The following is a 12,392-nucleotide window of genomic DNA, read 5'->3' as shown; positions in this document are numbered from 1 at the left end:
TGAGACGACCGCCTACCGCCCCCGAGTCCGCTTGCGAAGCCCCAGCGTTATGCTGAGGCTTTTGTAGAAGCCGGGGAGGGCTTCTGTTCCTGGGAAGGAGCTGCCTGTTGCTGTCTCTTCCCTCGTCCTCTGCCTCGTGGCAGATATGAATAGCCCTTTGCTCTCTTATTTTTAAAGGAACGAAAGGGCTGCGGTTGAAAGGTCGGTGCCTTTTTCTGTTGGGGAGTGACTTGAGGTAGAAAGGTGGATTTCCCGGCCGTAGCCGTGGCCACCAAATCCGATAGACCGACCCCAAATAACTCCTCTACGCATCGCCTGTCCACTGTCGTGTCCATAAAGCTCTTCTGGCCTAAATGGACATAGCACTTACCCGTGATGCCAGTGTGCAGATATCTCTCTGTGCATCACGCATATAAAGAAATGCATCCTTTATTTGTTCTAACGACAGTAAAATATTGTCCCTGTCCAGGGTATCAATATTTTCGATCAGGGACTCTGACCAAACTACCCCAGCACTGCACATCCAGGCAGTCGCAATAGCTGGTCGTAGTATAACACCTGTATGTGTGTATATACCTTTTTTGGATATTTTCCATCCTCCTATCTGATGGATCTTTAAGTGCGTCCGTCTCAGGAGAGGGTAACGCCACTTGTTTTGATAAGCGTGTTAGCGCTTTGTCCACCCTAGGAGGTGTTTCCCAGCGCTCCCTAACCTCTGGCGGGAAAGGGTATAAAGCCAATAACTTCATTGAAATTAGCAGTTTTTTATCGGGGCACCCCACGCTTCATCACACACGTCATTTAATTCTTCTGATTCGGGAAAAACTACTGGTAGTTTTTTCACACCCCACAATACCCTGTTTAGTGGTACCTGTAGTATCAGCTAAATGTAACATCTCCTTTATTGCCAAAATCATATAACGTGTGGCCCTACTGGAAAATACGGTTGATTCGTCACCTTCACCACCGGAATCAGTGTCTGGGTCTGTGTCGACCGACTGAGGCAAAGGGCGTTTTACAGCCCCTGACGGTGTTTGAGGCGCCTGGACAGGCACTAATTGAGTGTCCGGCCGCCTCATGTCGGCAAACAACTGCTTAAGCGAGTTGACGCTATCCCGTAATTCCACAAAAAAAGGCATCCATTCAGGTGTCGACCCCCTAGGAGGTGACATCCTCATATTTGGCAATTGCTCCGCCTCCACACCAATAACGTCCTCATACATGTCGACACACACGTACCGACACACAGCAGACACACAGGGAATGCTCTATACGAAGACAGGACCCACTAGCCCTTTGGGGAGACAGAGGGAGAGTCTGCCAGCACACACCAAGAAAGCGCTATATATGACAGGGATAGCCTTATGATTAAGTGCTCCCTTATAGCTGCTTTTTATAAATATATAGCCATTAATATGCCCCCCCTCTCTGTTTTACCCTGTTTCTGCAGTGCAGGGGAGAGACCTGGGAGCCGTCCTGACCAGCGGAGCTGTGACAGAAAATGGCGCCGTGTGCTGAGGAGATAGGCCCCGCCCCTTTTTCGGCGGGCTCGTCTCCCGCTTTTTAGTGAAGTTTGGCAGGGGTTAAATATCTCCATATAGCCTCTGGGGGCTATATGTGAGGTATTTTTAGCCAGTATATAGGTTTACATTTGCCTCCCAGGGCGCCCCCCCCCAGCGCCCTGCACCCTCAGTGACTGCCGTGTGAAGTGTGCTGAGAGGAAAATGGCGCACAGCTGCAGTGCTGTGCGCTACCTTAAGAAGACTGCAGGAGTCTTCAGCCGCCGATTCTGGACCTCTTCTTGCTTCAGCATCTGTGAGGGGGCCGGCGGCGTGGCTCCGGTGACCCATCCAGGCTGTACCTGTGATCGTCCCTCTGGAGCTTCATGTCCAGTAGCCAAGAAGCCAATCCATCCTGCACGCAGGTGAGTTCACTTCTTCTCCCCTCTGTCCCTCGTTGCAGTGATCCTGTTGCCAGCAGGACTCACTGTAAAATAAAAAACCTAAGCTAAACTTTCTCTAAGCAGCTCTTTATGAGAGCCACCTAGAATTGCACCCTTCTCGGCCGGGCACAAAAATCTAACTGGAGTCTGGAGGAGGGTCATAGGGGGAGGAGCCAGTACACACCACCTGACCTGTAAAAGCTTTACTTTTGTGCCCTGTCTCCTGCGGAGCCGCTATTCCCCATGGTCCTTTCAGGAACCCCAGCATCCACTTAGGACGATAGAGAAATATATATTCCTCAGTTTATACTGACAGAGGAGGATGTAGGATAAGAGATTGCTGTAGTGACTGAGAAAGGAGAATATGTGACTATTTTCTGTAGTAATTGTTTATTACTCACCTGTGCTGATATCTGTAGGGATCTCCTCCTCCTTACACTGCTGATCACCACTCACATACGTCTCTTCTTCTCCCTCTATATCTTCTGCCTTTATATCAGACACATACATCTCTTCTTCTCCCTCTATATCTTCTACCTTTATGTCAGTCACATAGGTCTCTTCTTCTCCTTCTATATCTTCTGCCTTCATATCAGTCACATACATCTCTTCTTCTCCCTCTATATCCTCTGCCTTTATATCAATGACATACGTCTCTTCTTCTCCCTCTATATCTTCTGCCTTTATATCAGTCACATACGTCTCTTCTTCTCCCTCTATATCTTCTGCCTTTATATCAGTCACAAACGTCTCTTCTTCTCCCTCTATATCTTCTGCCTTTATATCAGTCACATACGTCTCTTCTTCTCCCTCTATATCTTCTGCCTTTATATCAGTCACATACGTCTCTTCTTCTCCCTCTATATCTTCTGCCTTTATATCAGTCACATACGTCTCTTCTTCTCCCTCTATATCTTCTGCCTTTATATCAGTCACATACGTCTCTTCTCCCTCTGTATCTTCCGTTTTAATATCAGACAGACGTTCTTCCTAAAAAATACAAAAAACACTATAATGTATAAGACACACAGCTGCTCTACAGATCATATAGTGACAGTTACTTTGGTATATTGACGAGACCCTAAATCCCACCTACCTGATCCTCCTGTGGGATCCTGTGATTCTCCTCTGTACAATCCTGGGAATACAAAGGACGGGGACATCTCTCTGGGGTATCTCTGTTACTGGGCCCATCTGTAGGTATAGTGTATATATGTGATTATCAGATGACGTGTGTGTATATAGGGGCCCCCATACCTGCTCTCCCCTGTACAATACATGAGTCTCCTCTTACCCAGTGATGTGAGGGGTCGGTGATTCTCCATCATCACGTCCTTGTACAGACCTCTGTGTTTCTCTATATACTCCCCCTCCTGCATGGAAACATAGACAGTGACATCCTGACACCTTATAGACACCTGACACACACAGTGATACAGTCATCACCCAGACACATCCCCTGGTGTTACTGTATAATGTCCCATTCCCAGCAGTCACCTCTCCGGTCATCACCTAGACACGTCCCCTGGTGTTACTGTATAATGTCCCATTCCTAGCAGTGACCTCTCCAGTTATCACCCAGGCACCTCCCCTGGTGTAACTGTATAATGTCCCATTCCTAGCAGTGACCTCTCCAGTCATCACCAAGACACATCCCCTGGTGTTACTGTATAATGTCCCATTTACAGCAGTCACCTCTCCAGTCATCAGCCAGAAACGTCCCTTGGCGTTACTGTATAATGTCCCATTCCCAGCAGTCACCTCTCCGGTCATCACCCAGACAGGTCCCCCGGTGTTACTGTATAATGCCCCATTCCCAGCAGTCACCTCTCCAGTCATTACCCAGACACATCCCCTGGTGTTACTGTATAATGCCCCGTTATCGGCAGTCACCTCTCCAGTCATCACCCAGAAACATCTCCTGGTGTTACTGTATAATATCCCATTCCCAGCAGTCACCTCTCCAGTCATCACCCAGACACATCCCCTGGTGTTACTGTATAATGCCCCGTTATCGGCAGTCACCTCTCCTGGCATCACCCAGACACATTCCCTGGTATTACTATATAATGTCCCATTCCCAGTAGTCACCACTCCAATCATCACCCAGACACATCCCCTGGTGTTACTGTATAATGTCCCATTCCCAGCAGTCACCTCTCCAGTCATCACCCAGACACGTCCCGTGGTGTTACTGTATAATGCCCCATTACCGGCAGTCACCTCTCCAGGCATCACCCAGACACATCCCCTGGTGTTACTGTATAATGCCCCTTTCCCAGCAGTGACCTCTCCAGTCAACGCCCAGACATGTCCCCTAGTGTTACTGTATAATGTCCCATTCCCAGCAGTCACCTCTCCAGTCATCACCCAGACACATCCCCTGGTGTTACTGTATAATGTCCCATTCCCAGCAGTCACCTCTCCAATCATCACCCAGACACGTCCCCTGGTGTTACTGTATAATACCCCATTCCCAGCAGTCACCTCTCCAGTCATCATCCAGACACTTCCCCTGGTGTTACTGTATAATGTCCCATTCCCAGCAGTCACCTCTCCAGTCATCACCCAGACACTTCCACTGGTGTTACTGTATAATGTCCCATTCCCAGCAGTCACCTCTCCAGTCTTCACCCAGACACAACACCTGGTGTTACTGTATAATGTCCCATTCCCAGCAGTCACCTCTCCAGTCATCACCCAGACACGTTCCCTGGTGTTACTGTATAATGCCCCATTCCCAGCAGTCACCTCTCCAGTCATCACCCAGACACTCCCCCTGGTGTTACTGTATAATGCCCCATTCCCAGCAGTCACCTCTCCAGTCATTACCCAGACACATCCCCTGGTGTTACTGTATAATGCCCCGTTATCGGCAGTCACCTCTCCAGTCATCACCCAGAAACATCTCCTGGTGTTACTGTATAATATCCCATTCCCAGCAGTCACCTCTCCAGTCATCACCCAGACACATCCCCTGGTGTTACTGTATAATGCCCCGTTATCGGCAGTCACCTCTCCTGGCATCACCCAGACACATTCCCTGGTATTACTATATAATGTCCCATTCCCAGTAGTCACCACTCCAATCATCACCCAGACACATCCCCTGGTGTTACTGTATAATGTCCCATTCCCAGCAGTCACCTCTCCAGTCATCACCCAGACACGTCCCGTGGTGTTACTGTATAATGCCCCATTACCGGCAGTCACCTCTCCAGGCATCACCCAGACACATCCCCTGGTGTTACTGTATAATGCCCCTTTCCCAGCAGTGACCTCTCCAGTCAACGCCCAGACATGTCCCCTAGTGTTACTGTATAATGTCCCATTCCCAGCAGTCACCTCTCCAGTCATCACCCAGACACATCCCCTGGTGTTACTGTATAATGTCCCATTCCCAGCAGTCACCTCTCCAATCATCACCCAGACACGTCCCCTGGTGTTACTGTATAATACCCCATTCCCAGCAGTCACCTCTCCAGTCATCATCCAGACACTTCCCCTGGTGTTACTGTATAATGTCCCATTCCCAGCAGTCACCTCTCCAGTCATCACCCAGACACTTCCACTGGTGTTACTGTATAATGTCCCATTCCCAGCAGTCACCTCTCCAGTCTTCACCCGGACACAACACCTGGTGTTACTGTATAATGTCCCATTCCCAGCAGTCACCTCTCCAGTCATCACCCAGACACGTTCCCTGGTGTTACTGTATAATGCCCCATTCCCAGCAGTCACCTCTCCAGTCATCACCCAGACACTCCCCCTGGTGTTACTGTATAATGTCCCATTCCCAGCACTCACCTCTCCAGTCATCACCCAGACACATCCCCTGGTGTTACTGTATAAATGCCCCACTCCCAGCAGTCACTCTCCATTCATCACCCAGACACGTCCCCTGGTGTTACTGTATAATGCCCTATTCCCAGAAGTCACCTCTTCAGGCATCACCCAGACAAGTCCCACGGTGTTACTGTATAATGCCACATTCCCAGCAGTCACCTCTCCAAGTCACAACCCAGACACGACCCCTGGTGTTACTGTATAATGTCCCATTCCCAGCAGTCACCTCTCCAGTCATCACCCAGACACGTCCCCTTGTGTTACTGTAAAATGCCCCATTCCCAGCAGTCACCTCTCAAGTCTTCACCCAGACACAACCCCTGGTGTTACTGTATAATGTCCCATTCCCAGCAGTCACCTCTCCAGTCATCACCCAGACACGTCACCTGGTGTTACTGTATAATGCCCCAATCCCAGCAGTCACCTCTCCAGTCATCACCCAGACACTTCCCCTGGTGTTACTGTATAATGTCCCATTCCTAGCAGTCACCTCTCTAGTCATCACCCAGACACGTACCCTGGTGTTACTGCATAATTCCCCATTCCCAGCAGTCACCTCTCCAGTCATCACCCAGACACTTCCCCTGGTGTTACTGTATAATGTCCCATTCCCAGCAGTCACCTCTCCATTCATCACCCAGACACGTCCCCTGGTGTTACTGCATAATGCCACATTCCCAGCAGTCACCTCTCCAGTCATCACCCAGACACTTCCCCTGGTGTTACTGTATAATGTCCCATTCCCAGCAGTCATCACCCAGACACGTCCCCTGGTGTTACTGTATAATGCCCCATTCCCAGCAGTCACCTCTCCAGTCATCACCCAGACACTTCCCCTGGTGTTACTGTATAATGTCCCATTCCCAGCAGTCACCTCTCAAGTCTTCACCCAGACACAACCCCTGGTGTTACTGTATAATGTCCCATTCCCAGCAGTCACCTCTCCAGTCATCACCCAGACACACCCCCTGGTGTTACTGTATAATGTCCCATTCCCAGCAGTCACCTCTCCAGTCTTCACCCAGACACAACACCTGGTGTTACTCTATAATGTCCCATTCCCAGCAGTCACCTCTCCAGTCACCACCCGGACACATCTCCGGTGTTACTGTATAATGTCCCATTCCCAGCAGTCACCTCTCCAGTCATCATTCAGACACATCCCCCGGTGTTACTGTATATATCGCATTCCCAGCAGTCACCTCTCCAGTCATCACCCAGACACGTTCCCTGGTGTTACTGTATAATGTCCCATTCCCAGCAGTCACCTCTCCAGTCATCACCCAGACACATCCCCTGGTGTTACTGTATAATGTCCCATTCCCAGCAGTCACCTCTCCAGTCATCACCCAGACAAGTCCCTCAGTGTTACTGTATAATGCCCCATTCCCAGCAGTCAACTCTCCAGTCATCACCAAGACATGTCCCCCGGTGTAACTGTATAATGCCCCATTCCAGCAGTCACCTCTCCAGTCATCACCCAGACACATCCCCATGTGTTACTGTATAATGCCCCATTCCCAGCAGTCACCTCTCCAGTCATCACCCAGACACAAACCCTTGTGTTACTATATTGCCCCATTCCCAAGCGGTCTCCTCTCCAGTCATCACCCAGACACGTTCCCCGGTGTTACTGTATAATGCCCCATTCCCGACAGTCACCTCTTCAGTCATCACCCAGACACGTCCCCCGGTGTTACTGTATAATGCCCTATTCCCAGCCGTCACCTCTCCAGTCAGCAACTGAATGATCTTCTTGGTGAGTTCCAGGATCTTCTGATCATTGTGTCTCTCATGTGTCAGTGAGTGAGGTGGAGGCACCGTGATGGGGCTCTGGGTTCTACTCAGTCCTCCTGATACAGGGGGATGGCTGCTGGGTGTCTCATACTCATTGGATGTCTTCTTCACTATTGTGTAATCCTGTGTAATGGTGGAGACATCAAATATCAATATATACACTCCCAGATCCCGTCACCTCCCCAGTCATGTCCCTGTATTATTACTATAGAAATAAGTGATGTCACTGTGACACTCCCATATTCCTGCACCTCCACAGTTATGTCCCTGCATTATTACTATAGATATGTGATGTCACTGTGACACTCCCAGATCCCTTCACCTCCTCAGTCATGTCCCTGTATTATTACTATAGATATAAGTGATTTTTCTGTGACGCTCCCAGATCCCCCAAACTCCCTAGTCATGTTCATGTATTATTACTATAGATATAAGTGACATCACAGTGACGCTCCTAGATCTCCTCACGTCCCCAGTCATGTCCCTGTATTACTATAGATATAAGTGACGTCACTGTGACTCTCCCAGACCCCTTCAATTCCCCAGTCACGTCCCTGTATTATTGATATAGATATGTGAGGTCACTGTGACTCTCCCAGATCCCCTCCCCTCCCCAGTCATGTCCCTGTATTATTACTATAGACAAAAGTGACATCACTGTGACACTCCCAAATCCCCTCACCTCCCCAGTCATGTCCCTGTATTATTCCTATAGATATATGTGACATCAAAGTGATGCTTCCAGATCCCTTCAACTCCCCAGTCATATCCCTGTATTATTACTATAGATATGCGACTTCACTGTGTCGCTCCCAGGTCCCTATACCTCCCCAGTCATGTCCCTGTATTACTATAGATATGTGATGTCACTGAGACACTCCCAGATCACCTCACCTCCCCTGTCATGTCCCTGTGTTATTACTATAGATATGTGACATCACTGCGCCGCTCCCAGATCCCCTTTCCTCCCCAGTCATGTCCCTGTATTATTGCTATAGATATAAGTGATGTCACTGTGACGCGCCCAGATCCCCTCACCTCCCAAGTCATGTCGCTATATTATTACTAGAGATACAAGTGATTTCACTGTGATGCTCCCAGATCCCCCCACCTCCGCAGTCAAGTCCCTTTATTATTACTATAGATATGTTACTTATCAGTAACACTTCAAAATCCCGTCACCACCCCAGTCATGTCCCTATATTATTACTATAGATATAAGTGACACTGACATCGCTGTATTATTAGTATAGATATGTGACCTCACTGTTATGCTCCGATTCCTTAAACTCCCCAGTCATATCCCTGTATTATGACTATAGATATTAGTAATGTCACAGTGACGTACCCAGATCCCCTCACCTCCCCAGTCATGTCCCTGTATTATTACTATAGATAAAAGTAATTTCACTGTATAGCTCCAAGAGCCACACACCTCATTAGTCATGTCCCTGTATTACCATAGATATAAGTGACATCACTGTGAGACTCCCAGATCCGCCCCACCTCCCCAGTCATGTCCTTGCATTATTAATTTAGATATAAGTAATGCCACAGTGATGCTTCCAGTTCACCTCACCTCTCCAGTCATGTCCCTGTATTATTACTATAGATAAAAGTGATGTCTACAGTGACACTCCCAGATTCCGTCACCTCCCCAGTCATGTCCCTGTATTACTACTATAGATATAAGGTCACAGTAATGCTCCCAGATCCTATCACCTCCCCAGTCATGTCCCTGAATTATTACAATAGATATAAGTGATGTCACTGTGACACTGACAGATCTTTTCACCTCCCCAGTCATGTCTCTGTATTATTAGTATAGATATAAGGTCACTGTTACGCTCCCAGATCCACTCACCTCCCCAATCATGTCCCTGTATTATTACTATAGATATAAGGTCACTGTTACGCTCCCAGATCCACTCACCTCCCCAGTCATGTCCCTTTATTATTACTGTAGATATAAGGTCACTGTGATGCTCCCAGGTCCCTCTCACCTCCCCAGTCATGTTCCTGTATTGTTACTATAGATATAAGGTCACTGTGACGCTCCCAGATCCACTCACCTCCCCAGTCAGCAGGTAGATGATCTCCAGGGTGATATTTATTATCCTCTCAGTCCTGTGACTCCTGTCCTTGTCCATCCTCGGTGAATCAGAGAGAATACAGAACGTGTGATGTGTAATAAAGACTCTGTTCCTCACAGCTGGAGTTCCTGGAATAAATATAATACATAAAACATATTGCACATGTAACATAGTAAATATGGAATAGAGTGGCCATTAAGTCTCCTATTTCCCCACAGCCATAGAGTCCTGGTCAGTGTCTCCGAGGCTCCTGTGACTGAGCCCCATAAGGCTGTACTGCATAGTGGGACTGATCTAGATTGTAGCGCTATTGTGGGTGGAGTCACAATGAGCTGATGTTCGGTACACCGCTCATGTGCACGACCCGTACGGAGCATGTGCTCTGTGTGTCCTGAGTTGTCAGACGAGTATGACTGCAGCCATGAAGTGGTGTAAGCGTGAGAATTGGTTGTGAAGGGACAGGGTCTCCTGAGGGATATTTCATGGCCTCATTCATAGAGCTGCGGCGTACAGTCTCTGTGACCTCAGGATTCACACATCCAGCCACTGGTGTAGCAAAGGTGGCAGGAGACAGGCAAGGGGGTGGCAGGAGACAGGCAGGGGAAAGGCGGCAGGAGATAGGCAGGTGGACAGCAGGTGTGGGGGTGGCAGGAGACAGGCATGGGAAAGGCTGCAGGAGACAGGCAAGGGAAAGGTTGCAGGCGACAGGCAGGGAAAGGTTGCAGGCGACAGACAGGGAAAAAGTTGCAGGCGACAGGCAAGGGAAAGGTTTCAGGAGACAGGCAAGGGAAAGGTTTGCAGAAGACACACAAGGGAAAAGGCGGCAAGAGACAGGCCGGGGAAAGGCGGCAGGAGAAAGGCAGGGGAAAGGCGGCAGGAGACAGGCAGGGGGAAGGCGGCAAGAGACATTATTTGTTCTCAGGAGATTGCATAATTTCTTAATCATTTGTAATAAAAGTTAAGTTTTATTCTTTGAGAATATCTCATTATTTCTTCACAAGAGTACACCCACAAAGAAGTCTACTTTCTTTCTCTTGTCACTGTGGCACTCCCAGGTCCCCCTCACCTCCCCAATCATGTCCCTGTATTATTACTATAGATATTAATGATGTCACTGTGACATTCCCAGATCCCCTTACCTTCCCAGTCATGTCCCTTTATTACTATAGATATAAGTGATGCCACAGTGACGCTCCCAGATTCCCTCACCTGCCCAGTCATGTCCCTGTATTATTACTATATATATATAAGTGATGTCAAAGTGACACTCCCAAACCCCCTCACCTCCCTAGTCATGTCCCAGTATTACTACAGATAAGTGATGTCACTGTGACGCTCCCAGATCCCCTCACCTCCGCAGTCATGTCCCTGTCTTATTTCTATATATATAAGGGACGTCAGAGTGACTATCCCAGACCTCATAACCTCCGCAGTCATGTCCCTGTATTATTTCTATATATATAAGTGACATCAGAGTGACTATCCCAGACCTTCTCACCTCCCCAATCATTTCCCTGTATTATTACTATAGATATAAATTATGTCACAGTGACACTTCCAGGAGTGTGATATACATTTGCTTCATACTGCTCCAATTATCATCTGTTACACATGCCAGGGATATTATGGTCCTTGCTTTAATATATCCTAGAATTTGAGCAATATTTTCAATCCCCACAATTACATATAATAAAATTAATAATAATAATAATAATAATAATAATAACAATGACACTAAAGGCTGCACCCCAGTATAAAAAATAATAGCATGTCTTTATTAACAGGACACCACAGGTTGCTCCTCCTGTATAATAATAATAATAATAATAATAATAATAATAATAATAATAACAACAGGACACCACAGGCTACTCCCCCTATATTATAATATAGTGTTCACTCTAGGATATTTTTAGGGCAGGGTGCTGAGCATTGAAGAGGGCACATTTTTATTTTGAAGGGCACATTATTGATGTGACGCTTTGCACACAAAGCATAGCGCATATGTTTATAGTTTTTGTACATACATTTTGCCTTTAGTAAATCATATACCCATACATACATACATACATATAAGACACCTAACATCTATACTGAGAAACATACTGTATATGTCCAGTCTTCTATGTGTTATAAAACAGAAAAGTTAAACAATGGGTTAAAATATATAGGAAAAAAATAAGTGTTCTACTAGGGAAATACTGTAAGCAGTACATGCTCACTGCTTACCCTGTTCTTTCCCTCTTTATCAGAGTGCTGTGTTAGTTACAGTGCCTCCTCTGCCATCCAGATCACTAAGGATAGAAATTGTGTTCCAATATCAGAGGTGGGCAGGGAGCAGACGACAACATTGTAACCTGCACTCTGACTGCTGCATTCTGTATACAAGGGGGCAATTTATGGTCCTGCAGGGTGCACCGAGACAGGGCAGAGTGCAGCACCCTGCTGAGACAGCCTAGAAGGAACACTATAATAACAGGACACCACAGGCTGCTCACCCTGTATAATAATAACAGGACACCACAGGCTGCTCACCCTGTATAATAATAACAGGACACCACAGGCTGCTCACCCTGTATAATAATAATAATAATAATAATAATAATAACAGGACACCACAGGCTGCACATCCTGTATTATAATAATAACAGGACACCACAGGCTGCTCACCCTGTATTATAATAATAATAATAACAACAACAACAACAGGACAC

The 12,392-nt window shown here is 47.4% G+C and overlaps 1 protein-coding gene across 1 annotated transcript in view; it reads right to left on the bottom strand.

Moving 5' to 3' along the window:
- Positions 1-9,804, bottom strand: part of LOC134984872 (zinc finger protein ZFP2-like) — a 31,218-nt gene extending 21,414 nt beyond the window's left edge. The window contains exons 1-5 of the mRNA XM_063950350.1: positions 9,658-9,804; positions 7,517-7,708; positions 3,237-3,315; positions 3,039-3,136; positions 2,344-2,932 (exon numbers count right to left, since the gene is read on the bottom strand). Coding sequence (XP_063806420.1) covers positions 2,344-2,932; positions 3,039-3,136; positions 3,237-3,315; positions 7,517-7,708; positions 9,658-9,735 — 1,036 coding nt within the window. The 5' untranslated portion in view covers positions 9,736-9,804. The remainder of the gene's footprint in view (positions 1-2,343; positions 2,933-3,038; positions 3,137-3,236; positions 3,316-7,516; positions 7,709-9,657) is intronic.
- Between the last annotated feature and the right edge of the window lie 2,588 nt (positions 9,805-12,392).

The sequence above is a fragment of the Pseudophryne corroboree genome (genome assembly GCF_028390025.1).
Source record: "Pseudophryne corroboree isolate aPseCor3 chromosome 3 unlocalized genomic scaffold, aPseCor3.hap2 SUPER_3_unloc_9, whole genome shotgun sequence".
Lineage (NCBI taxonomy): Eukaryota > Metazoa > Chordata > Amphibia > Anura > Myobatrachidae > Pseudophryne > Pseudophryne corroboree.
This window is presented reverse-complemented; position numbering and strand designations above follow the sequence as displayed.